This window comes from Manacus candei, unplaced genomic scaffold, assembly GCF_025592945.1.
Source record: "Manacus candei isolate 608988 ecotype Guabito, Panama unplaced genomic scaffold, ASM2559294v1 h1tg000070l, whole genome shotgun sequence".
NCBI classification, from domain to species: domain Eukaryota; kingdom Metazoa; phylum Chordata; class Aves; order Passeriformes; family Pipridae; genus Manacus; species Manacus candei.
The window spans coordinates 5,001-30,982 of NW_026138118.1; the positions used below are offsets into that span (position 1 = coordinate 5,001).

Sequence of the window (25,982 nt, forward strand, 5' to 3'; positions counted from 1 at the left end):
AGGCTTGAGCCACATACCATTTAGGGGGGGAATTCTGGGCTTCCTTAAGGAAGGAAGTTTGTGCCACAGCCCTGCTGCAGCTCATCACCTCCTGTCCCGTGGGAAGCTCAGTGCCAGCTCTGCTACAGCCAGATTAGCCAGCCCAGCATTCCCAGGATGCACAGGAGGCACCTCAGGAGCTCAGAGACCCCCCAGCCTGGATGCAGGGACCACACCGGGGGGAGTCACCGAGCCCGGCTGGAAATAAACCTGGAGCAGAGCCAGGATGCTCGGGATGGGCCAGGCTGCTGTCCCTGACCCTCACCCACCTTGCTGGAGCTCAGTGAAGCTGATGGAGCCTGACTGGTCCCTGTCATACTGCTGGAAGAGGCTCTTCCACTGCTGGATGAAGCGGAGCAGGGCGGAGAATCCGTACACGTCGATGCGCCCCGACCGCGTCTTGTCGAACATGTCTGGGCAGGAGAGAGCAGGAGCAGGGCAGTGAGGAGTGGAAACGCTGCAGGAACTCCCAGGCAGCCCAGGATCTGTGCCATGGCTTCTCCCAGCCCCCAAATCCCCCCCTCACCACGACTGAGATCAACTGGGACCATTCCATCCCCGAGGCCGGTAAGAAACGGCACCAAAGCCTCACATCGGGGCACGCTCTGGGTCAGCCTCCACATCACTGGGGTTCTCCTTCTCTTTCTTCCCTGGCTCTCTGGGACCTGGGGCTCACTTGGCCTTGAGTAGAGCTGGGGTTCCCTTTTCCAAGCAGGATTTTGGGCCCCTGATTCGTTTCCTCCACCAAAAGGGCGCCGGGAGCTGCTCGGTTTGCCCAGCCCTGGCTCCAGCTGCTCAGGGGAGCGATGCCCAGGGAACAGGGGAATGCTGCAGGGATGGGCTTCACCCCGGCACAGGTTGAACCCCAAATGAACCAGATTAAAAGCAGGAAGAGGGGAAGGAGACCCCAGACTCACTGATCATCAGCAGGCAGGTCTCATCGTTGAACGACGACCAGTTGTTGTTGACCAGCGCCTGCTTCAGCTCCTTCACGGAGATGAACCCGCTGTGATCCACATCCACCGTCTGGAACCAGGAGAAGGCCTCAGGGTCCACACCTGGGGGGGCATTGCCTGCGTGGGGAGAGGCCATCAGTGGTGTCACCCCCTCAGAGAGGCCACGGGCTGGTCTGTCCCTGGGGGCGGCTCTCAGGGACGCGGCCAACACCCAGGCCAGTCAGCACTGCTGCTCCAAGCGGGTTTTACAGCTGTGGGATCCTGGGAAAACAGGTCAGGGAGGGCTGGGATTGGCACATGGTGCGTGGGGGCTGAGAAGGGGCTGTAAACCAGTGGAGATTGAGGATGGACAAGGAACTACAGTGCTGCCCCATAAACCTGGCAGTGCCAGGGGACGGATGTGGGGTGTAAAGTTTTATTGGTGGTGCTCAGGGCTGTGGCCTCCTGGCACTTCCTCCTCCTCCTCCTCTTCCTTCCTTTTTTTCTCTTTCTCCTCCTCCTCTTTCTCCTTCTCCTCCTCTTTCTCCTCCTCCAGGACGTTAAAATAAACTGTGACTTCGCCTTTCACTCACCCGCTGAATTCTGCTGAGCTGGGCGAGGGGCAGACGAGACCACCCCTCCTGGCACGGAGTGGGGCTGGCACACGGTGGGGACGGGGCTGGGGACCCCCTCAGCCCCCGACCCCCCACCTGAGGATCCCCCCGACCCCCCCTCTGCCCCAGGACCGCCACACAGAGACCCTCGCACTCACCTCCTGGGGCCGCCCCTCCGTAGGGCCCGGGCTGGGGGCCACCATAGGGGCCGCCGTAGGGACCCCCGGGCGGGGGCTGCCCGTAGGGACCCCCAGGCGGGGGCGGTCCGTAGGGACCCCCGGGTGGGGGGGGGCTGTCCGTAGGGCCCCGGGGGTGGCCCCCCGCCGTAGGGAGCCCCGGGGTAAGGGCCGCCCGGGGGGGCCTGTCCTGCGCCGGGGAAGCCCTGGGGAGGGCACAGAACCGGGGTGAGGCGGGCACCGGGCACCGGGACGGACCCCGCGACAGCTCACCCCGCGCCCCCCGCCCCGCCGGCCCGGCCCCCTCTCGCGGAACAGCCTCCGATCCGACTCCCGGCCCCGGTCCCTATTCCCGGTCCCTGCCACTGGTCTTGGTCCAGGTCCCGGTCCCGATAACCATCCCGGTCTCCGGTCCCGATGTCCATCCTGGTCCCCGGTCCCGGTCCTAAGTCCCCGCCGCCGCCTCCTGTCCTCGTCCCGATCCCAGTCTCAGTCCGCGGCCCTCGGTCCCGGTCCCCCGTCTCGATCCCGATCCCGATCCCGGTTCCGGTTCCCGGTCCCGGTCCCACCTGTCCCGGGTACGCCATAGCGCGCCCTCCGCCCCGGCCCCGCCCCGGTGACGTCACCGACAGAACATGCGTCCATTGGCTGAGAAATGTGTACGCGCGGAGACTCCGCCCCCGGGAAAGGCGGGAACGCGCGAGAGTGACGTAACCGGGGAGTCCTTAAAGCGGCAACGGCGCCCAAGTGGGGTGGGCCCCACCGTGTCCCGCAGGAGTCACGTCGGGAGCTGCCCGGGAGCAAGGCTGGAGTTCCCCGGGAGCAATGCCGGGATCAGTCTGAGAGTGGAGCCAGGATCCGCCTGAGAGTGGGACTGGCAACCCCCTAAGATCAGGGCTGGGATTCCCCTGGGAGTGGGACTGACACACTGCCTAGGAGCAGGGCTGAGATCACTGTGGGAGATCGTCTGGGATTCCCAGAGATTCCAAGCATGGTCAGGATCAGACCAAGAGCGGGACCCTGATGAGCCTGAGAGCAAGGCAAGAATCCTAAGATTCTCTGAGAGCTGGGATCTCCCCAGGAGCTGGGCTGGGATCCTCACAGATCATGGCTGGCATCTCCTGGGATCAGGGCTGGGATACCCCCAGATCATCGCTGGCAGCTCCTGGGATCAGGGCTGGAATACCCCCAGGAACTGGACTGGGATCCCCCAAGATCACACGTGGGATTGCCCGGAAGCTGAGCTGGGATTTCCCCTGAAGCAGGGCCAGGATCCCCTGGGATCAGGGCTGGGATTCCTCCCAGATCCCCTCATCCATCAGTCCCAGGGTCACAGGGAGCTGGCCCACACCCCCAGCTGGGGTGGCCTCAGGACCAGCCAGAGCAGCATCCCAGGGGAACAGGGCCGAGGACACGCAGAGACCCCTCAGTGCCGCTGACGGAGCGGGAGGCGCGGGGGCACCAGCACAGGTGTATTTGCGGGGCAGGATCCACCCGCCCTCGCCATCCCGACGGAGCTGTACAACCCCCGATCCCAGATCCCACCCCCCCGGGACAGGCACGGCCCCGGCACAGCGGGGAAACAACAATATTAACAGCAAAGCCGGGGGGCGGGGGGACCCTCAGCCGAAGGGGCCCTTGATGTTCTTGGGCTGGAAGAGGGGCTGCTCCATGGGCACGGCCCCCAGGCACTCTGCCGGGCTGCAGTGCCCCGCCTTGCCCGGCTGCCCCGTGGCACCGGGGGGGCCGGGAATGCCAGGGATGCCCTGCTGCCCCACGGGGCCCGGGGGGCCCATCTTCCCGTATCCTGGCGGTCCTTGGGGACCTGGAAGAGATGGAGAGAGAGAGGGAGGTGACACGAAGTGCCAGGGTGGTAGCAAGCCCTGGTGTGGGGCTGGTGGCCACATGGAGGGAGGGGGCTCACCTGGGGGTCCTGGGGGGCCGCTGTCCCCCATCACCCCAATGCCCTTCTCGCCTTTCTCTCCTTTGGCACCCGGCTCACCTGGAAGGGACGTGGATGGAGAAGGGTGAGACCCTGACACAACCACAACATCCCAGCACCCAGGGACACTGGGAGCATCTTGGGAATGCTGGGAACACCCCGGGAACACCGGGAACATGCCAGTGACACTGGGAATGCCCCGGGGAAACCGGGAACACCCCGGGGACACTGGGAACATGCCAGTGACACTGGGAACACCCCAGGGACACTGGGAACACCAGGAAGACCCCGGGGACACTGGGAACATGCCAGTGACACTGGGAACGCCCCGGGGACACTGGGATTGCCCCCGGGAGCAGCACCTACCCCGCATGCCCGGCACGCCCTGCCGCCCCTCTCTGCCGATCTGCCCCGGCATCCCTGGGGAGCCGGGGGGTCCCGGCCGGCCGGGCAGCCCATCCTTCCCGGGGGGACCGGGTCTGCCCGGGGACGCCACCATCTCCACCGGGAAGTGCAGCCGGGAGGTGTAGTACGCCATCCGCTCTGCGGGGACAGGGACGAGCTCAGTGCCGGCGGGGACGGGGTGGGGACGGGGGTCGGGGTGTCACCTCGTCGCCACCGCCCCGTTGTTACCGTCAAACATCTTGTTCAGCTCCTGCCGGATGAACCGCTTGATCTCGTCGTAATTCACCACGTCTCCCTGGGGGGACACGAGGGGACACACGCGAGGGGACACGGCCACCGCGCCCCGGGGGGAACGGGGTCCCGCACACCCCCCTCTCCACGGCCACCCCTCCTTACCATCATCCCCGGGGGGCCCGGCAGCCCGGGGCTGCCCGCGGGTCCCGGAGTGCCGGGGGGGCCCCTCTCTCCCGCGGGTCCCCGTGGCCCCACGAGGCCCATGGAGCCGCTCTTCCCTGGCCCCCCGGGCATCCCGGCTCTGCCCTTCTCCCCGGGGTACCCTCTTTCACCGGGGGATCCGGCTTCACCCTGCGGGGATGGGAGAGGCGGGGCTCAGCCCCGGTACCCTGAGAGGGGTAGTGGGGTTTTGGGATGGCTGTGGGGTTCTGGGATGGCTGTGGGGTTCTGGGATGGCTGTGGGGTTCTGAGATGGCTGTGGGGTTCTGGGATGGCTGTGGGGTTCTGGGATGGCTGTGGGATGCTGGGATGGCTGTGGGGTTCTGGGATGGCTGTGGGGTTCTGGGATGGCTGTGGGATGTTGGGATGACTGTGGGGTTCTGGGATGGCTGTGGGATGTTGGGATGACTGTGGGGTTCTGGGATGGCTGTGGGGTTCTGGGATGGCTGTGGGGTTCTGGGTTGGCTGTGGGATGTTGGGATGGCTGTGGGGTTCTGGGATGGCTGTGGGATGCTGGGATGGCTGTGGGATGCTGGGATGGCAGTGGGATGCTGGGATGGCTGTGGCACGGGATGGCTGCAGTGGCACAGCCAGGCTCCCCTCACCTTCTGTCCCGCCGGTCCCGCAATGCCCGGCTTTCCCGGAGGACCCTGAGGACACACAAAGGAGCAGGGTGGCAGGGATGTCCCCACCACGGGCACCCTGGGGACACCGTGAGGATGTCACGATCCAACTGTGGGTCCAGCTGGGCAGGAGAACTCCAGAGCCCACATTCCTACCTCTTTCCCAACGGGTCCATCTGGTCCCTGCTCCCCCTGGGAGACCAAAGTGTGAGACAGTGACCACCACAGTGGTGACCACAGAGTGACCACCATCACCAGTCCTTGAGGTCCCCACTGCACTGGGGTACCGGGGGCTGTGCTGCACTCACCGGTGGTCCGGGGTGTCCTGGGGGTCCCGGCTGCCCTGGCATCCCTGGCAGACCTCGCTCCCCCACAGAGCCACGCTCACCCTTCAGCCCCTGCACGGAGGAGGGAGCGGGAGCACCAGAATCAGCACAGGATGAGGATGGGGACCCCCAAACCCACTGTCCATGGCACCACCCAGCCCCTGTCCCGACCCCACATCCCACGGCTGGGGCTGTGGTGGGGGCTCCAGGACTCACCACTCCAGCGAGGCCAGCGGGACCCGGCTGTCCTGGGCTGCCAGGGGGTCCCTGGGGGCAGAGACAGGGGTGTCAGCGGGGGGGCCGTGGGTGATGACCCCACTCCTGGCACCGGAGGGAGTCCCTGCTGTGATCCCCCCACGGGCACCCTCCTGGTGCACCACGAGGGGCAGGTCCAACTTACGATGAGCCCTGGGGGTCCCTGCCGGCCTTGGGGTCCCATGGGCCCGGGGTCACCCTGAGGGAGATGGGGTGATGAGGAAGGCAGGGTGTTGAGGAGGAAGGCAGGGTGAGGAGAGGCTGCACGGTGCCCAAGCAGCTCAGTGGTCCCACGCCCACCCACCCCTCACTCACCTCAGCTCCCGGCCGGCCTGGGCTCCCCGGGGGACCAGGTTTGCCACAGTCACCCTAAAAGGAGGAAGGGACATTGTGAGCAGAGCAATGCATGGATACCCTGGCCCGGGATTCAGGACCCTGGGGATGTCACCACAAAGTGTCCCCATCGCTCACCTTTGGTCCTGGGAGACCCGGGTGTCCCGTCTTCCCCTTGAAGCCCTGGAGAGAGAAAAGAGCTGGGTGGGGGGGTCCCAGCTCCCGCCAGCAGAGCAAGGCAGGTGACCCTGACCAGGGCCCCCATCCTCCCCCTGGGTCTCAGTGTCCCCAGGAACACAGTGGGACAGTCCTGGATCAGGGGACCCCCAGGCCTGGCTGCAGGGACGTGCCAGGCACTGAGTGCCAGGGAGGGGTGACAAGGAAAGCTGTCACTCACCGGAGGACCCATCATCCCTGGTGGCCCAGGGGGTCCTGGATCACCCTGGAGAGAAAGAGACACAGGTTGGGAATGTCCTGGGGGGGCTGCAGGGTGGCTGTCCCCCACCAGCACCCCAGAGAGCCCCCGAGCCTCACCCGTAGCCCCGGCTTGCCATCCTTGCCATCCAGTCCTTCCAAGCCAGCGGGGCCCTGCGGGGACAAGGTGAGGATGTCAGAGGGTGGTTTGCACTGGGGGGCTCTGGGGGTCCCCGAGGGACCTGCTCTGGGCACCCCAGGCCATGGCAACAGGTCCCAGGGGAGTAAGAACTGGTCCCTGGGGGATGGGAATAGCCAGCAGCGCTCCCAGGAGCACCATGACATGGGTGGTCCTGCCCCCTCTGCCCCCGAGGGTGACACATGGGGAGGGTCTTACCTGGATGCCCGGAGGTCCTGGGGGTCCAGGGGGTCCTGGCATCCCCGTGGGGCCTCGCATGCCCTCGCTGCCCTGTAAGAGCCACAGGAGGTCACAGGCACAGCTGGGACACCAAACCAGGCCACAGCCCAAGGGACGAGCGGTGCCATCACACAGCCACGTCCCGTGGCACTGGCCCGTGGCACTCACCTTCTCAGCCATGGGCCCTGGTGGCCCAGCTGGACCAACCTTCCCTGGGAAGCCAGGGGGACCCTAAAGAGAAGGGGGTGATGAGTGAGGGGGGTCCCAGGAGCAGAGCCCAGCCCACGCATCCTGCTGCCTCCAAACTCATTTTAGCAGGATTGCTCTGGGGCTGCTCCCTGCATCTTATCCCACGGGATATGCCCGTGTTCCCCTTGTAGAACCCCCCATCCCCCTCCCTGGCCCCGTGGGGACATGGGGACACAGAGCCAGGGATGGGCATCACCTCCCAGGACACCCTGCTGTGCTGGAGGAGGGACTCACCGGTGGTCCCGGGAAGCCAGGCTGGCCCTGGAAACCCTGTGGAGAGGTGAGAGCTGAGCCAGACCCCAACAGCCATGCCCTGCCCACTGGGGGTCCTGGGGGTCCCTGTGCCCCTGGCAGTGCTCACCTGATCCCCCTTCTCGCCGGCGCTGCCCGGGAGCCCCCGCTCTCCCCTTGGTCCCTGTGGAATGAGGGGATGAGGTGGTGGGGAGCACCCCACTGCACCCACAGCCTCCCCCCTCCCTCCCCACAGCCCCCCGGGGGCCGTCAGGGGGGGCACCTACCGCGGGTCCTGCGGGACCGGGGGGCCCGTCCATGCCGGGGGGTCCCTGGGAAGGCAGGAATGGGGTCAGATGGATGAGGCTGGAAGGGCCTCAGCCCTGGTGCCCAAGGTGAGGGGGCACCTGGGAGAGCCCCCAGCCCCTCTGCCCCCAGAGCACGGCCCCGAGGGACTCACCAGCTCCCCTTTCTCCCCGGGGGGGCCCAGGTAGCCTCGCTCGCCTTTGATGCCCTGGGGAAGGAAGGAGATGGAGGGCACAGAGTGGGCACTGGGCAGGGAGGGGACACGGGTGGGACATGGAAGAGGAAGGATGGGGGCACAGGCAGGGCACAGATGGACGGGGCATGGAGGAACAGGGCAGTGGATAGGGCACTGGGAATGTGTGGGATGGGACTGGATGGGTGGGACAGGGATGAGCCCTGCAGGGTCACGGTGTTTGGTGCCCACTGGGGGTCCCCCAACTGCAACATGGAGGGGCCCAGTGAGCACCAGGAGGGACATGGGGACCCCTGAGGGGATGGGGGCTGGCAGAGCCTGCCTGGCTCCCCACAGTACTCACGGGCAGGCCGGGGGGGCCCATTGCACCGGGGTAGCCGGGCTGTCCTGGAGGTCCCTGTGCAGGAGGAGGAGGAGGATGAGCCACCTGCAATGCCCCAGCCAGGTGCCCAAAGCCCACAGGGCAGGAGTGTCCCCCCTGTCCCCTCCTCCCACCCCACTCACCGGCTCCCCTTTGGCTCCGGCGAGCCCAGCAGGGCCACGTTCCCCTTGGAGACCCTTTGGGAGGAGAAGAGAGGAGCTGCAGGGGGTCTCCTACAACCCCTGCCCGGGGCTGTGCCCGCCTGGCAGCAGGACCCCGTGGGGTCTGTGATCTCCACCAGCCTCCCTGGGCACCAGGGAGGACCTGTCTGGCACTGGCTGGGCTCCCTCCACCCACAGCACAGCCATGGGCACCCAGTTCAGCCTGAGCCCAAGTGCTCAGACCCAGACACTGGCACTGCTGCCTGTGCCCCCCACGTGCTGTGACCCGTGGGCAGGACCCACAGCTCAGCCCGGGGGGGGCTGCCTGGGGTGCCCAGCTCCTGGTGCCCCAGCCTGGAGCCTCCCATCCTCCCAGGGGACAGCTGGGAGCCCCTGGGCTCCGTGCCACGGGACCTCGCGGGTGGGTTAGTGGGGTGACGTGGTGCCCAGGTGACACGGGCTGGACAGGACACGCTGGCACACGGCAGAGCGACGACCCCCAGAGCCCCCCAGAGCCCCAGACAGACCGTGGTGTGACATTAGTGGCCGAGGGGACACGAGCAGGAGGGCCGGATCCTCCGAGAGCCGCCGGCACAGCCCCACCACCAGCTCCTGCCGGGAGCGAGCGCGGGCGGGAGCAGGAGGATGGAGATGGAGATGAGGATGGAGATGGAGATGGAGATCAAAGTGGAGATGGTGGTGGAGGCTGAATGACCACAGAGGAGAGAGCAAAGGAGGAGGAGGATGAGCCCAGGCAGCGCTGGCTGCACAGAGGATCCTCCTGGTCCCCACGAGGGGCTTCCCTGAGGGCAGCTGCCACCAGGTGCCACCCAGCCCATCCCCTGGGGTGGCAGGTCCCCGGCACACCAGGAGCCACTGAGCTGAACCAGGTGCCACGATGATGGCACCAGGAATGGTGAGTGCCAGCACCAGATCCCTGAGCTCAGGAAGGTCATTCCCAGATCCTGGTCCACCGAGACCCCCTGCTTTGGGATGGAGGAGGTGGAAATGGCAGGATGGAGATGGCGTGGGAGAGAAAGGGGGCAGCTGTGCTGCAGCTGCTCCCAGAGGGGGACAGGGACAAGGGACACAGCCAAACCAAGCGGCAACGACACAGGGCACAGAGCAGAGCCGTGCTGGGTCCTTACGGGCAGTCCGGGTGCGCCCGGCGTTCCAGGAAAGCCTGGGGGGCCCTGAGGGGAAAAACAGGGAGGTCACGGCCCGGAAAGGGCACGGGGGAGCCTGGGCTGAACCCTCGGGGTGCCACAGAGCTCCTGCTCCATCTCCAGGCTGGCAGCACCTTCACCTCCATCTCCAGGCTGGGATGTCCAGGCCATGCCGTGCCCCTCTGCCCATCACCACGGCCTCAGGGCACGGGGCAGCCCTCTTGGCAACTTGCTTTTAGGGCCTCCAAGCCCCACAGGACCACACCATGATGGCCACACAGCCTGGCAGCCCCTCACCCCGGGCACGGGTACTTACGATGGGCCCGGGTGGTCCGGGGGGTCCCCGCAGTCCTGGTGAGCCCTGGGGAGAGACTGAGGTGTCAGGTGTGACCATGGGGACAGGGGGGAGAGAGACCACCTCTGAAGGGCACCGAGGGACCAGCCATGGCCCCTGGGAAGGGCTGGGATGGCAGGGGGTCCGAGGAGGGGTTGGAGCTCACCCACCTGCTCTCCTCTCTCTCCAGGGATGCCCGGGGCACCCGGCAACCCGGGATGGCCAGGACAGTCAGTGTCAGGGCTGTCACCCTGCAGGGAGTGGGGATGTGTCAGAACCCCGGGCTGGCACTGCCCACTGCCCACCACTGAGCCCTGCCAAGCCCCCCCAAAGCAGCCTCTACCCCCCTGACATCTGCTTCCACAGCCTCTGCAGCACCCTGGGAACCAGGGAGTCAGACTGGGATATCAGCTCATCCCCAGGGACAGGGAGAGGCCAGGGGGGCACACTCTTCACTCACCCGAGCCGCCTCCTCTCTCGGGAACTGGGCAAAGCACTGGAAGAAAACCCAGGAGTCAGCCAGGGATCAGCCCAGAGGAGCCGTGGGGCACAGCGGGGCTTGGAGCCCCTCACCCCACATCCCTCGGGGCTCAGCACCCACTGCTCCAGCCTGCACTGCAATGGGACAATCCCATCCTCCTCCCAGGAACCCCACTGGGGCTGGCAGGGATTGTATGTGTGTCCTGCCCACGTTCCCAGCAGGACCAGTGTGCCCCAAGCGTGTCCAGAGCATGTCCAGAGCGTGTCCACAGTGTGTCCTGAGCGTGTCCAGAGCATGTTGCTTCCCACAGCTGCCACACCATCCGAGGCCCAGGGAGTCAGGAGCGTCTCTTCACCTCACCCCCCCCAAGACCAGGGGATTTTGGGCACCCAGATTCCCACCTGGAGGTGTGGAAATACTCACCCGGGCACAGCTCTCACTGCCAGGGGCACCTGGCATGCCCCCGTCCCCCTTCTCCCCCTCGACAACCCTGGGGGCTTCCAAGGCTGCCTGGAGCTGGGCACAGTCCCCACAGAGAGTCTGGGAGGAAAAGGGGGAGTCAGGGGCGCCCCGAGGCGTTTGGGGTCCGCAGGGCAGGGAAAGGTGACACATCCCCACGCTCTCACCTTCAGCACCTCGATGTTCCTCTCAGCCACGACGGCCAGCGGCCCCTGGGAGAGATGGAGGGAGGGAGGGAGGGATGGAGGGATGGAGGGAGGGAGGGAGGGACTGTCCCACAACAGGGGAGCAGGACGTGGGGCACAGGGGACACTGCCATGGGCAGGGGCACCACCTACCAGGTCTCCGGCAGGCCCAGGCAGTCCTGGCAAACCGTTGTGTCCTGGCATTCCCTAAATCCAAGGAGAGAGGGGATAAACCCCGTGCTAAAAGCTGGGCAGGACCAGTCCTGCTCCCATCTCCTGTCCCCTGTCACTCACCTGGCGACCGGGGGCACCGGGGGGGCCGGGGGGACCAGGGGCTCCGGGGGGACCCTGCAAGACCCCAAAACACAGTCAGAGAGAGGCAGGGGGTGAGGTGGGGGTGGGTGGGGGGTGCAGCACAGCACCCACCTGCGGGCCTGGCTGTGGCTGCCAGGACATCCCAGTCCACAGCCCTGGGGCTCCCTGGGGACGAGAGAAGGGGAAGAGGGGGGAGAGAATTTGATGGGGGGGGTGAGGGGGATCAGGGTGTGCCCGTGGGGGTGAAGCAGAGCCAGGGGTGCCCATGGGCACCTTGTGGCACTTACTGGCATCCCGGCGTAGTTGGGGTCCTGGCGGGGGCTGGGGGGGCAGGAACACTCCCCGGGGTCTCCCTGTGGAGAGAGAGGAGGTGAGGGCAGGGAGGGCAGGAGGTGGAATGGGGGGTACAGGAGGTGGAACGGGGGGTACAGCCCCACCCAGACCCCAACTCACCTTCTCTCCCTGGGCACCCTTCTCCCCCTGCCAGGAGGAAAGGTGGAGTATGAGCGGGTGCCCCCAGTGCCTCCCACCCACAGTGAGCATGGGGGGCACCAGCTCAGCCCACGCTCTGGGCACGGCCCCCCCTGGCACCCCCCGCACGTACCGGCTGCCCACTGGACCCGGGGAGCCCCCGCTGCCCTTCGGGGCCCTGTGAGGAAGAGGAGGGTGAGGAAGCTCCCTGGCTCGACCCCTGGCACGGTGACTTTCAGCCAGGGTTGAGGGGCTGGGGGGTGGCAGTGCCCATCCCAGAGGGCAGGACATACCGGTGGCCCTGTGACACTGGTCCCTGGTGGTCCAGGAGGTCCCACGGCACCTTTGGGCCCCGGAGATCCCTGCAGAGGAAGGACAGCAGGAGTAGGGGGTAGGGGGAGCATGGAGGGCTGGGGGATGCTCCCTTACCTTGGCACCTTTCTCTGCTGCCATCCCCGGGGGTCCCTGGGGTCCAGGGGGGCCCTGGGGGCAGGAGAGGGTGTTAGTTGTCCCTGACAGACCCCCAGTGAGCCGAGGGGACAGCACTGTCCCCAGGGTGGGCTGGCCAGGACCCCCCTGCCACTGCCCACAGGGAGGGCTGACGCTGCAGGGGGATGATCCCCCCGCTTGCAGGAATTGGGGGGCTGGTGGCTGCCCCATCTCCCAGGACTGGGCACCCTAAAATGCTACTCACGGGTGTCCCGGGGGGTCCGGTGCTCCCGGGGTCTCCCTGGGAAAAGCAGAGTGTGTGAGATCCGGCAGAGCAACCCGGCCCGGCACGGCATGGCACGGCATGGGCACCCCAAAACCCACCTGTGGTCCCGGCTGGCCGATCCCCCGCGGTCCTGGCTCACCCTGGGGAGATGGAGGGGCAGTGAGGTGCCCTCGGGACCCCCAGCCCCAGCCCCTGCACCCCGCTCACCTGCAGCCCCTTCAGCCCCGGAGGGCCCCGGACCCCCGGCAGCCCCGGCTTCCCCTAAAACACAGCAGGGTCACCCTGAGGGCACGATGCCACTGGGCACTGTGGTCTGGGGAGGGGGCACTCACGGGTCTGCCTGGCTGGCCGATGCCAGGGGGGCCCTGGTCCCCTTTGGCTCCGGGTTTTCCTGGGATGCCAACCACCCCCGAGAGGTCCCCGAGTGGAGCAGCACCGGGCTCGCAGGGGTCTCCCTGTGGAGGAAGGGATGGGAGAGGGATGGAGGGGTGGGGGACACCACAGTGACAGGGGACAGGTCCCCAAAATATGGGGGTCTCACCTTCTCGCCTTTGGGGCCGGCTGGACCCCTGATTCCAGGCTCACCCGACAGCCCTGGGACACCGGCCATGCCCGGCGTGCCCGGGTCCCCGGGGCTGCCAGCGTCCCCCTGGCAAAGAGAGGGCACGTGGGGAGGGAAGGGACATGGCACGCAGGGGTCACAGCCGCCTCTGCCATCACCAGCCCCGCTGGGACCCCCTCCCAGGCCCTCTCACCTTCTGCCCCTTCTGCCCAGCGTCGCCCGGTCTGCCCTGGGGAAACGGAGGGACGGGTCAGGCTGGAGCATCCCCCCCAAGCTGGGCACTGTGGGCACGGGGGGCACTCACCACTCTGCCCGGGGGGCCACTCTGGCCCCTTTCTCCCGGTGGTCCTGGCACAGCCACCACTGTCGCTGCCCCTTGGAGGGCCTGTGGGGTGGGAGGGCACTGCCCGCACGGCTCCCCCTGCGCAGGGACATCCCCCTTGGAATGTGGCTCTGGGGACCGGAGCGCTGCCGTGCCCGCCTCAGGGCAATGTGCACCTCCTGTGCAATGAGCTGCACAGGTCACAGCTGGGGAGGTGGCACGGACAGGGCAGGGAGAGGGGTCCTGGGGGTCCCCATGGCAGGGCTCACCTTCTCTCCTTTGAGCCCCTGCACACCCGGGTCACCCTTCTTTCCCGGGAGCCCCTGCACCGAGAAGCCACGGCAGAGGTGAGACCACGGCCCCCAACACCTGGCTCCTGCCCACCCTGGGCTGCCAGCACCCACCCTGAGCCCCCACATCCCCCCTGCCCACCTGTGCCCCCACTCACCGGTCTGCCCGTGGGTCCCAGCTGGCCACCGTCCCCCTGAAACGGAGCAGGGTCAGGGACAGGGACACAGTCGGGGTCAGACAAGGCTGCCCCAAGCCCATGGGGTGATCCAGCCATTCCCACTGACTCCAGCCATGCGGGAAGGGGGGTGGGTGTGGGGGTTACTCACCTTCTCACCCTTGATCCCAGCCAGCCCAGGGAGCCCCGGGTCACCCTGCTGAACACCCCCCATGGTCACACCCCCGGCACCCCCGGCAGCCCTGGGGTGACCGGGGTGTCCCCCCAGCACGGGACGGGGGGGCTCAGCCCCAGGACTCACCGGCAGCCCCGGCTCACCCTCAAACCCCTCGGCAGGGCCCCGGCGCAGCGCGGCGAGGACACGGACATCGCAGGACAGGCACGAGTCCCCCTGGGGGGTGGGACAGGGGACAGCTCAGGGGGCTGCAGGGGCTCAGGGGGAGGGTGGGACAGAGGGTTGGACACTCACCTTCTCCCCCTTCATCCCCTGGATGCCACGATCTCCCTGGAAAGGAAACACAGGAGCTGGGCTGGGTGCTGCCAGCACGGGCTGGACAGTGCTTGGTGTCCCCAGAGGGGGACAAGCCAGTCGACCCCATGTCACCTACCCTGTCCCCTTTGGGTCCTGCAGGGCCGGGTCTGTCCTGGGAAGGGGGAATCAAAGGGAGCATCAGGGATGCTGAGATGAGCCCCTGCCTTGCCCTCCACCCCACAAGCCCCCAGGTTCAGACTCACCGAGACCCCGTCCCTGCCGGGCGCTCCGGGCTCTCCCCTGGGTCCTGGTTTGCCGGGCACCCCGATGGCACCGAGCGTCCCCTCAGTGACAGTGGGACACACCTCACACGGCTCACCCTGCCCAGTGGGGACAGTGAGACACAGCCCAGGCCGGGGGGTCCTTGGAGTGGCCCCCGAGCAGCCCCGAGGTGAGGGATGGGCACTGTGGTGGGGCTGTGCCAGCACCAGCCCATGGCACCTACCTTGTCTCCTTTTGGCCCCAGGGCACCGGGGGGACCCTGTGGGAGGAAGGTGGGCAGGGGGCTGCTTCAGGGAGCCCCGAGGCGAAGGTGTGCCCTGGCAGTGCCACACAGCTCCCCCTGATTCTCCACCAGCTGTGGCACTGGATGATCCCAGCCCCGAGCCAGGCCGCCGGATCACTGGGTGATCCCAAATCCCTCTCAGCTCCTGGGCTTGGATCCCGCCACTGCTCTGGCCAAACAGCCCCAACCCCGAGCCAAGAAACCCGTCCCTGACCCCGGGCCTTGGCTCCAGGCTCCTGGTACTCACGGGTGTCCCAGGCGATCCTCCGGGTCCAGGAGCTCCCGAGCTGCCCTGGAGCCAGAGATGGGAAAGCCTGAGCCCAGCAGGGGAAAACACCGCAGCCCTTGGCACCCCTGGGATAGCCTTGTCCCCCCGGGGGGGTTCCTGCCCCTCAAGCCAGGTCCTTGGGCCACCCAGCTGGGGCTTGAGCAGGTGGCAGCTCCACCAGCCAGCACTGGCTCAGCAGTGCCAGATCCAGCTCCTAATCCCAGTCCCCACCAGCCCCCATGGGAAGGGAGGGGCAGCTGGGACCCCCTTCCCTCCACTCACCTTCTCTCCCTTCGGACCTGGGGGGCCACCAGGGTCACCCTGGAAGGGACAGAGGGTGGTGTTAGCTCTGGAACACCTCATCCCTTCCCATGGCAATGCCCACTGGGCATGTCATCCGGGCACAGGCACAGGGGTCCTTACCGGCTTCCCTGGAAAGCCAATCCCTGGAGATCCTGGCTTCCCTGGGGGTCCTGGCTCGCCAGCCAGTCCCTCGGGTCCCACAAGGCCAGGGTCACCCTGGAAGACAAGGGAGGTGTCAATGCCAGTGCTGGCACGGGGTGCCTCATCTCCCACCTTCTCCCCCCCAGACCCCCACCCACCTTCTGGCCCTTGGGGCCCACCACGCAGATCTCTCCGGGCCGGCCCTGCCAGGAGGGGAGCAGGGTGTGAAGGCTCTGTGTGTGCACCCCACGGGCAGCTGGACCCCACTGCCCAGGGGGTGCCCAGGGGGCAGGGGCAGGTACCCCCTGGCACTACTCACATCACGCCCTGGGCGCCCCGGCTTGCCCTGCAGTCCCCCATCGCCCTTCTGGCCCTTCTGGCCCTGTGGGACAGATCAATGTCACCTGTGCTGTCACCCGTGGCATCACCCATCTCACCTCTGCCATCCAGGCTGGCCCCGGCAGGTCCTGGCACCGCTGCTGCCACCCCAGGGGACACAGCTCAGGTGTCCCTGCCGCAGTGCCAGGACCCACAGAGGGGCTGGACTCACCTTCTGCCCGTCAGCACCGGTGGCCCCGGGGACACCCTGCGTGGGAACAGCAGGAAGAAGTGGGGGCCCACGGGTGGGCTCGTGCAGGCACCCACGGGTGGGCTCGTGCAGGGTCCCCTCTGTTCTCACCTCCACTCCTTTCATCCCCCCACCACCCACCCACAGAGCTGGACCCTCAGGGCTGGACCCCGGGCACACCAGCCACGCAGGGGGGGCCACCACACTGTCCCCACCCCGTGTCCCCACGGCCGAGTGTCACTCACCACCTCTCCACGCTGCCCCTTCTCGCCCTGTGGCCCCTCAGCACACTGGGGAGGAGGAGAAGGAGGTGAGGGGGTGGCAGAGGTGGGGAGGGGGGCTCAGGGAGGGTCGGGGGGTCTCACCTGCACGGGGCCGCCGGGGTGGGTGCGCACACAGTCGATGCCCTGCGGAGGGGGGGAGGCGGCTCAGGGGCTCTGCCCAAACCACCACGGCCAAGGGTGGGGGGCCAGGAACACCCCCAGGGCAGCAGGACCCCCATATGCCAAGGACCCCCCAGCAGGGTCCCCACCCAGGACGTGGTCAGGGACACTCACACGGTCGCCCTTGTCCCCCTTGGCGCCGGCGGTGCCGGGCAGGCCACGCTCGCCCTTGGTGCCCTGCAAGAGAGGGGAGGTGTGGGGCACAAACGGGCTCAGGTGTCCCCATGTGTGCCCACAGCGGGCCCATGGCTCCAGGCAGGGATGCTCCAGGCACAGAGTGGCCACATCCCTGCCAGGGCTGGGCCCTGGGTGTCCTGGGGGTGACAAACCTACCTTCGGACCTGAGGGACCGAGTGTGACCTGGGGAGAGAGGAGGGAGGTGTCCCGGAGACCCCAAGGTCATGGTGGCTCCAAATGGCAGCAGGAGAGCCCTGACCCCGCCGTGGTCCCCATCCTCCCCACGTCCTGTCCCCAAATGCCACCTCAGGAGCTCCATGAGGGGTCCCAAACCCCCACCAGCCCCCCACCAGCCCCCCCACACCTCCAGCCAGTGGTTGCTGCAGCAATGGGGCCACATCTGGAAGGGATCAGAGACCTTCCCCACAGCCAGATGTTGCAGGGTCCCGGGTCAGGAGGAGCTGTGGGTTGTGGGGGGCCGGTGGCAATGGCAGAGGGGTGGGGGACACCCCTGAGCCAGCACCCTGGTGGCTTTTGCTGTCCCCAGCTCCCAGCCCAGCCAGGCTGGGCCGGGGTTCCCCTGTCCTGCCAGCACAGCCCGGTGCCACACTCACATTTGCTGACGCCATCTGTGCCGAGCAGGGCGGGCACTGGAAGAGACAGGGATGGGGGCTTGGACCAGCTCCACTCACTGCCCATGGCACCCCAAACCCTACAGCACCCGCCCCTCCATGGCACCCACACCCCCGTGGGCACTGCCCCGCTCCCCTGGGCACCCCAAACCCGTGGGGCTGCCCCAGCAGCATCTCCCCACCGGCTCAGGGGTGCCCGTGGGTGGGCACAGGGAATGTCCTGGATGGAGAAGGGAAAACCCACTGTGTGTGCTCCCTGGGGACACAAAGAGCCTGGCACCCGGCTCTCCCTGTGGCTTTGTGGCTTGACCACAGCTCCTCCAGCCAAACCAGCCACTCCAGTCTGCTCCCATGGGATCGGGGACAGGCAGGATGGGGCTGCAGGACAGACCCTGTGCTCTCACAGGCCCCAGCCCACACTGCTGGACCTGATCTACACCCCTGGGATCCCCAGCAGGATCCCACCACTGGGACACAGCAGCCCTGAATCCCTGTGGCAGGACAGGGATCACACAGACACGCAGGGATGAGGAACAGGAGCACTGGAGACGCTTCCCAGCTCTGGCAGCGCTCCGGAGACGCTCGGAGGGAACAAAGAGGCCCTTGGCCATAGCTGGGATCACTCCAGCAGCAGCAGAGAGCAAGTGGGGCCTCAGTTCCTGCTCGGGGGAGCAGAGCAGCCGCTTCTGCCCTGCTTTTCCAGACCTGCAGCTCTGGCAGCAGCGGAAAGTTCCCAAATGCCGCGGGGCAGACCCAGCCCAGGGGGTGGGTGGGCCCCTGGGATGGCACCGGCGGGAGGAAGGGGAGTGGAGCTGGGAATGGCAGGAGCAGGACAGCCGGGCTGGGACACGCTCTGCACCTCCCTCACCTTCTCCTTGGGATCCTCCTTCAGGCTGCTCCTCCCCGAGGTTCTCACCGGCTCCTGTGGAGAGAGAGGAGCACCCCCGGGTTATCCCAGCTGTGCACTCCTGGGCGCTCCCTCTCCACGAATCCTGGGTTATCCTGCCTGAGACACCCATGGATGAGACCCGTCTCGACCAGTGCGGACAGTGGTGGGACCACAGGAGCCGTCCCCTCCCTCATTCCCAGGGCCCCGGTCACCGCCAGCTCCCTCCCTCGCCTGGCGCGGTGGAAAGAGCGAGGCAGGGATTTTCCAGGGGCTGGATCCGTGCGGCTGCGGGCTCGGCAGCACCGGGCACGGCAGCTGAGCCACTGCCCATCCCGCGGGGCTGGGACCGCTCCCCGTGCAGGGATGGGGATGGGGACGGGGATGGGGACGCCGGAGCTCACGGTGCCCAGCGGCTCCTCCAGGCAGAAGCAGCGGGTGTAGACCCGGCCCTCGGGCTGTGGCACCATCTCGATGAGGTTGTTGCTCTGCATCAGCTCCGCCTGCCGACGGGTCTTGGGAGCTTCCGTCTGGCACTTGGGGGAGAGAGAGCTGCTGTGGGGGGCTGCCGAGGGGAGAGCCGGGAGCCCCAGCCCCGCCTGAGCAGCCGGTGTGACTCAGGAGAGGGATGGACCCACGGGGACAGGCACCGCGAGGCCACCAAGAGCAGGAGGTGACCCACAGAGGAGAGACCGGCCCTCACCGTGCCTCAGTTTCCCCTCTGGGGAAAACCCTGCCCGTGCACAGGGCAGCTCCAGGGTCCAGCTGGGATTGGGGTGGGGGGTTCGGAGGCACTCACCCCGCTGGCCGAGATCTCACAGCACCCCTCCTGCCGGGCCAGCTCGGCATCGCAGTAGATCTGGGCTTGCTGGATGTCAAACTGCAGTGGGTGGGGGTGGCAGGTCAGGGGTGGCAGGTCAGGGGCGGCTCCAGGGGTGGCAGAGGTGCCCTCACCCCACGGGCACTCACCCGGACCGGGGTGCCACGCACGGTGTCCAGCCCCAGGAAGGTGTTTCCCTCCAGGGCCAGTGCCCGCCGCGGTGCCAGCGGCTTGGAGGAGATGGAGGAGCAGTCGAGGTGGACGGAGACGGCGTGTCCCTGCACGGCCACCACCACCTTGTGCCACCGCCCGTCGAACAGGGACGCCACGGCCTTCCCCGCGAACACGGCGCTGACGAACGCGGCCCCTGCTGCCCTGGCCTGGAACTCCAGGCTCTTCTCGGGGCCGTGCACGGACAGGGAGAGCTGAGCACAGAGGGGACAACACTCAGGGACGGCTTCTGGCTGTCCCCGCGCTGCTGGTGCATCCCGCCGCCTTCCCGGGGCGGTACCTGCGGGTATCCCTGCCGGTCGGTGACCTGGAAGAGGTACCAGTGCTCCCCGGTGCTGTTTTTCTTCAGCAGCAAGGTGAAGATGAGGGTGAAGGTGGGGGGCAGCCCACGAGGAAACACCTGCCTGTGGGGATGGGTGTCAGGGGCGCCGGACCCTGCACCAGGCTCTCGGACTGGAGTTGGCACCAAGGCTGGTTGCAGCACCCATCCCTGTGGTACCCATCCCTGTGGCACCCATCCCTGTGGCACCCAGTGGCAGCATCACCCCAAGAGCCCCCCGTGAATCCTGCCAGACTCTGTCCCCACCGGTGGCATCCCAGATGCCATCGTGGTGGATTCAGCACCAGCTGCACCTTCCCCATCCCTGCCCCACACCCTGCACCCCAAACACAGCCCTCCTGGGGTGGCTGCAGCACCCAGGGCCACGCACTTATCCCCACGGTATCCAATTTTCCCCCGGGAAGCCAGGAAATACAGCCACAACCCCCAAGGCTCCGTGGGCTGGATGGCAGCCGTGGCAGTTCCCCAGTGGGACTGTGCCCAGCTCTCCCACAGCCCACTAAACCACTGGAAATATTTGCTCTGGGTTCTGCTCCGCTCTCGGCCTCAGCTCCACGCCAGCGATTTTCCAAACCACCCCTCTGGAGCTGGACCAAGTGATGGGGAGCAGGACAGAGCTGGTGGTCCCCTCTGCTCTCCGTGGGACACGGGGACATCCTTGCTGGGCACTGAGGTGGATGGGCACCCAGAGGCGCCCACCTGGAGCTAAGAACCTGGGTAGGGTGGTCATCCCCCACTCAGCATTCCCCACGGCTGGATCTGGGGTGCCACAGGCACCCAGCCAAGAGCAACACCAGTCTGGAGCCATCCTGAAGCCACCCCAGGATTTGGCTGCCCAGGTCAGGAGCCAAGGCCGGGTTTCCTCGCCCCCAGGAGAGCCCCATGCCCGCTGTAGCTGCGTGCCAGCCCTGGGGCGATGTGGGGACAGGCTGGAGGAGGCAGCCGTGCAAACCGCAGCGGTTTCCTCCAGGAACAGCTCCCGAGGACGTGGATCTGCTCCCGCCTTGCCACGCTGGAGCACCCCCTGCCAGCCCTGGCACTGTGGGGCGGCACAGCCACGGGCACAGCCGGGCAGGACGCCCCAGAGACAGGGAGGACGAGGGCCAGGCTCCGTGTGCCTCCCCCAGCAGACCCCCCCAGGCCCTGCAGTGCCTGCTCGGAGCTGTGCAGCGTCCTGAGCTCCTCTAGACCCCGCGGGCGCCTGCCAAGCACAACCACAGAGCAGCCACAGAGCCCTGGTTGCGTAAGGCTTGGCCACCACCCAGCTGAGCCGCGACAGCCCCTGATTTACTTTCTAGGAGGAAGGTGTCTGGGCAGCCCCGGGGTCCCCTGCATCCCCCGGGGTGCTGTGGAGCTGCCTGGTGCCCCCAGCATGAGCTCAGGGCAAAGCCCACCCAGCTCCCCTTGGGTTCCATCCTTACAACACATGGGGATGGTGCCCGGGGGAGCTTTAGTCAGCCAGGACCACCCCGTGGGTCACCCCCAGGGCCACCCCCTGAGCCCCCCCCCACTCACTGGGTGGGCTGGACCAGGGGCACAGCCCCCAGCCGCAGCACTGTCGGCCCCCGGGGGCTGCGGATCTTCTTGACGGACGAGATCCTCAGCAGGTCGAACCTTTTAATCAGGTTAAAACCTGCAGGGCAGAGCGGAGCAGGTGAGACCTGGCCCTGCCACACCGTGATGCTCCCCAGGCAGGGCACAGAGCCCACCCCCGGGGTGCCAGGGCTGCCCAGGGACCCCGTTTGCAGGATGAGAGAGGCTTTCCTTACCCGTTATGTTCTCATACTTGTCCCCAGCCAGGTCCTCGTCCCAGAGCTGCGGGCACAGCTCCCCTGCAAGGCAAATCAGCACATCAGCATCACTGCAGCATCCCCAGGGGCACAGTGGGACAAGCAGGGTGGCAACAGAGGGTCTCGGGGTGCTTCCAGGAGCTCACCCCAGCCCCTCAAAGCTGCTGGCAGCACAGATCCAGCAGGGATCTGCTCCCACAGCAGCACTGGCTCCTGGGTGCCTGGAGGAGAGAAGCTGGAGCCCTCCAGGAGCAGTTTGGAGGGGACAGGCAGTGAGCTGAGAGCCAGCCCCTTCATCTCCTACAGCCAGTTCACCAGGTGAAATGCTTTTCCCAGTTCCTGTGTGTTTTGCCTCAAAACATTTCTGCAGCTGGAATCAGCATCAGGAGACTCGGACGGGTGCCACGGACACCCACAGTGGGGAGATGGCACCCAGGGCTGCCCTCTGGCCTTCCTGTCCCATCCTGGTGACAGCTCAGACCCAGTGGCCCAGGGGACAGGCTTTAGGGTCCAGCCAGGGGACAGCAAGAGGCTGGAAATGCCATGTGAGCCGTGATCACGGGGATGTTGCTGCTGTTTGCACTGATAAATTACTGCTTCAGCAGCATCAATCCACCTCCTCTGAATGCACCAGATGTTGGGAGGTGTGAGATAAAAGAGTAAACAAGGGGGTAGTGAAAGAGGAATTTGTTTTGCCTCCATGCACACCAGCCCTGGAGCAGGGATGGCCACCAATTCACTCGCCTCTTCCTTGGTTGTTCTTGGGGGGATGTCTGACACCCCCCCCCAGCCCCACTGCCCACCTCCATCTCTGCCCTCAGAGAGGGCCCTCAGGCACCACCACAGTGCTTCTCCCCCAGGCTGACCACTCATATGGGGTCGGCAGTGGTGGGGGGGGTGCCCTCACCCTCGGGACCCCCGACACGGCAGCGGCAGGGGGGGCTGCGAGTGTCCCAGCCGGGGGCAGAGCTCCCTCCTGCTGGCACTGAGATCATCCTCAGCAGGCCAGGGGATGGAAAGCAGAGCATAAATCACCCCGGCCCGATCCCTTTGAAGCCTTTCCCAGCCCTTGTGCAGATCCTAAAGGAAAATCTCATCTATCCAAGCCTCATAGCCCTAAGAAAAGGCCAGGAGATGGGAGGCCATGCCGTGCCGGGCAGCAGGAGCTGGTGCCGGCTGTGGGTCCCTCCCACGGGCAAACCCGGGCCCCCCGGACGAGCCACTGCTCCACCCCCACAAAGCCTGATGCAACCACGGCGTCGCTGCCAGCGGCTCCTCCCCGGCATCCGCCTCGAGCTCTTCCCACACCGGGACCCAGGCACAGCGACCCCGTGGCCAGGGACACCCCGGCAGAGACCCCCGTGGGCTCAGCCATCGTCCCTCTGTCCCCCACTGCACGTGGGCAGCCTCCACCACGGCGTGGACCGTGGCCAAACCTCTTCCCAGCTGGCAGCTGGAGGCCAAAACTCCCTTGGGAGCTCTGTGCATCCCTGCCACAGCCCTGAGAGGTCCTGGCTCACCTACCCCACACGTGCTGCCGGACGCGCCGCCGGCGCTGCCAGCTGGCACCGAGCGTCCCGCGGCCGGAGCGCGGCCAAGCCCAGTCCCTCCACGAGCACGGCCAGGGCTGCGGGGGCGATGCCGGGGTGTCCCTGGGCTGGCTCCCCACGGCTGGGTTCGCTCAGCTCTCCCTGGCCCCCTGCCCACACGGGATGCTGAGCAAAGCCCCACAGCCCGGAGCAGCCGGCGCTCAGCAGGGAGCCGATGTCCATCCACAGCCACCGCTCCAGCCGTGGCACGTGGGGACCACGGTGTCTCCAGCCACCCTGCCATCCCTAGGGCTGACCAAACCTTCCCCAGGGACAGGCAAGGAGGGGGCTGCTCCCGTGCAGACCCCGAGCCCTTGCTCGTGGTGTCCCTTACCTTCCGCCGGCGGCAGCTCCTTCCCCTCGCAGGCACTGACGAGCGCCGTGAGCACGAGGGCCCAGAGACCCCTCATGGTGCCCGTGGCAGCAGCTCAGGGCCAACACAGCTGCCTGCAAGGGAAAGACATTGGGCAGCAGCGGGATGGGCAAGTGGTGGGCACCAGTCCACGGTGGGCACCAGCCCATGAGGTTGCCAACACTGGGATACTTCCAGCAAAGCCACCAGCATGGAGTTGGTCCTGACCCTCTTGGCCATGGCTCTGTCAAATTTTGGGGTTCAGTGCGGCCTCCCCCCATCCACTGCTGGATCACCATCTGCTCCACACCCACCCCAAGCACACAGGGCAACCCCAGCATCCCGTGGGTTCAGTCCAATCACAGCACCTGGATTCGCTCCAAACATCCAGAAATGTGAAGACTGAGGTTCCCCAGAGTGGAACTGGGCACCTACTGCATGAACCCCCCAGGAAGGTCTCGCTCCCTCCTGTTTTATCTCCCAGTCCCGAGTGGATCCCGGGGTGTCTCAGGCCCTGCAGGTCACCCCGACCTGGCCTCCCTCCTGCTTCCTGCCACGAGGCAAGGCCGGGCTGCACGGAGGGAGACAGAGTCGGGACAGACCGGACACGCTCCGGCTCCACTGGCTGCTGCCAGAGCGGGACGTGAATCCCTGAGCCTTCATCCCACGCACAGCACCCAGGGACCCCCGTGAGCGGGGACCCACCTCTGCACTGCCTGCACTGGGCTCTCCCGCACTCTCTGCTCTTCCCTGCCTGCGACCCAGCCCCCCTATCCCAAAACACAACCCCTGCACCTCCCGGCTCCCCTCTGCTGCCTCCCGGCTCCTCTGGTCTGCCACTGCCTGCGCCCACCCCTGCTCCCACCCTTGCACCCTCTGCCCACCCCTGCACCCACTCCTGACCCCCCCTCAGTACTCCCCGCCCGCTCCCCGCCTTCCCTACCCCGCACCCTCCGCACCGGCGGGTCCCCGCGGCCCCGGGGCGGTGATTAACTCCGGTTATTAACGGGGAATCCCCGGCTCGCCCGGTCCCGTCCCTCCCCGCCGCGGGGCCGGGCTCTGCCGGGCTCTGCCCGCTCCCGGTGCGGGGCCGTGCGGGGCTCACCTGCGCGGGGCTCGGCGGGGACGGGGCTGCCCGGACGGTGCGGGACACCGGGAACTCCGCCGCGGGACACCGGGAACTCCGCCGCGGGACACCGGGAACTCCGCCGCGGGACACCGGGAGCCGCCGCGCCGCCCCCGCCGCCTTCCCCGCCTCCCTCCGGGGGGGCCCGAGCCGCCCCCCAGCGCTGCCCGCCCTCCGCCCCCCCCCCCCCCAACCCGGGGGGGCCTGCGCCGCCGCCCGCCTTCGCATCCCCGCCCTCCTCCTCATCCTCCTCCGCCTCCCCCGGCAGCGCCCTCCTTCCCCTCCCCACCCGCCTTCTCCCCCTTCGGGGGGCTGAATCTCCGCCCGGAGGAGGGGAACCCCGATCCCGGGGGTGGGAGTGAAGCCCGTTCCTTGGCTGTCATCCCTGTGGAGCAGCTCTTCCTCCCCACGGGGACCGGGGGTGGCACCGCTGGCCAGAACGCCTGTCCCTGCGGGAGGAGGGTGTCCCTCGGAGGATGGTTCTCAGGGATGCTCCTCCACAGGCTCCGGGTGGAGCAGCTCCGGGCAGACCCCGAGGCATCGCGGCAGCCAGACCCGGCTGTGACATGGAGCTGCTGTCCCATCCCCTGTGCCCTGGGGTGGCCTGGGGACAGCCTGGCTCAGAACAGGGCGCCTGGGGTCAGAGCCCCGAGACGGGATCCCTGCCACCATCCCTCCCGCTGGCACTGTGCTGCTCCCAAGTCCCCAGCGGCAGAGCTGCTGACTTCCCAGAGCCTCGCCAAGCCCTGCAGGGATTCGGCACCCATCCCAGCTCCCAGCTCTGCGCCGCTGGGACGTGCCAGCCTGGAACGCTGCCCCAGGGCCTGGCTGCCCAGCTCTGCTCCATCACCCCCTGCTCACACGTGCCAGGGCACCCCGATCCCCCACAGGCAGGGAGGAGGCAGGGAACAAGCCCACCTCATGCAAAGTTTGGGTCTGGGGGACTCCAAACATCCACTGGCACCCCTATCCCTGCATCCCTGCTCCCAGTGATGCCCAGCATGGCACCGGGCCCTGGCTCAGCTGCTTTCCTCCCAAATTGTGATGAATCTATTTAGGCTGCAGCTTTACAAACGCGTGAGGGACGCATGTATCTCCATAAAGGAGCTAATTAACAACTGCTGTTTAGTCAGAGACAGTAAATAAGCTGTCGTGGGCAAACCCAGCAGCTCCACTCCGCCAGTCACTCACCCGCCAGCCCCAGACGTGGTGACAGAGCACTCGACGCTCCTCCGAGATGCCTACTGAGGTAATTAAGGGTAATTACAGCAAGTGGGAACAAAATACAACGAAACTTTTATAATTCCTGTTTTTTGGATGATTATTCACCTCGAGCTGTTCCTTGTTTGGGGCCACCCAGCAGCAACGA

The 25,982-nt window shown here is 67.1% G+C and overlaps 2 protein-coding genes across 2 annotated transcripts in view; both read right to left on the bottom strand.

Moving 5' to 3' along the window:
• Positions 1-2,351, bottom strand: part of PEF1 (penta-EF-hand domain containing 1) — a 3,834-nt gene extending 1,483 nt beyond the window's left edge. Inside the window, 5 exon segments of the mRNA XM_051807072.1 lie at positions 309-452; positions 957-1,112; positions 1,747-1,879; positions 1,881-1,970; positions 2,334-2,351. Of these exon segments, the coding sequence (XP_051663032.1) occupies positions 309-452; positions 957-1,112; positions 1,747-1,879; positions 1,881-1,970; positions 2,334-2,351 (541 nt within the window).
• An 880-nt stretch (positions 2,352-3,231) lies between these two features.
• Positions 3,232-24,849, bottom strand: COL16A1 (collagen type XVI alpha 1 chain). Its single transcript, XM_051807071.1, has 71 exons — positions 24,593-24,849; positions 23,470-23,582; positions 21,526-21,588; positions 21,272-21,389; positions 19,697-19,820; positions 19,335-19,610; positions 19,165-19,245; positions 18,770-18,901; positions 18,348-18,401; positions 17,462-17,497; positions 17,004-17,030; positions 16,785-16,847; positions 16,593-16,634; positions 16,473-16,517; positions 16,210-16,245; positions 15,979-16,041; positions 15,818-15,862; positions 15,639-15,734; positions 15,498-15,536; positions 15,195-15,239; positions 14,888-14,923; positions 14,646-14,762; positions 14,519-14,554; positions 14,380-14,415; positions 14,212-14,301; positions 14,062-14,106; positions 13,893-13,928; positions 13,714-13,767; positions 13,427-13,543; positions 13,316-13,351; positions 13,102-13,209; positions 12,893-13,015; positions 12,768-12,821; positions 12,659-12,700; positions 12,540-12,575; positions 12,275-12,328; positions 12,139-12,207; positions 11,979-12,023; positions 11,828-11,854; positions 11,662-11,727; positions 11,486-11,539; positions 11,354-11,407; positions 11,213-11,266; positions 11,042-11,086; positions 10,839-10,955; positions 10,395-10,430; positions 10,105-10,185; positions 9,917-9,961; positions 9,583-9,627; positions 8,417-8,470; positions 8,256-8,309; positions 7,874-7,927; positions 7,701-7,745; positions 7,544-7,597; positions 7,417-7,452; positions 7,102-7,164; positions 6,913-6,984; positions 6,636-6,689; positions 6,499-6,543; positions 6,240-6,284; positions 6,084-6,137; positions 5,914-5,967; positions 5,730-5,780; positions 5,496-5,585; positions 5,344-5,379; positions 5,170-5,214; positions 4,508-4,696; positions 4,340-4,406; positions 4,073-4,249; positions 3,689-3,766; positions 3,232-3,589 (listed from the first exon to the last, which is right to left on the bottom strand). Exons 2-71 carry the CDS (start codon positions 23,543-23,545, stop codon positions 3,387-3,389), a joined length of 4,839 nt encoding a protein of 1,612 aa, XP_051663031.1. The 5' UTR covers positions 23,546-23,582; positions 24,593-24,849; the 3' UTR covers positions 3,232-3,386.
• Between the last annotated feature and the right edge of the window lie 1,133 nt (positions 24,850-25,982).

Bases quoted from the DNA above. Each gene is read 5' to 3' on its own strand.
- COL16A1 (XM_051807071.1), bottom strand. From the start codon at position 23,545: ATGAGGGGTCTCTGGGCCCTCGTGCTCACGGCGCTCGTCAGTGCCTGC. The intron at 13,768-13,892 runs GTGAGTGGGGGC...TTCTCGGTGCAG, and splicing joins TGGGACCCACGGGCAGACCG to GGGCTCCCGGGAAAGAAGGG. The intron at 6,138-6,239 runs GTGAGCGATGGG...TCCTCCTTTTAG, and splicing joins CGGGTCTCCCAGGACCAAAG to GGTGACTGTGGCAAACCTGG.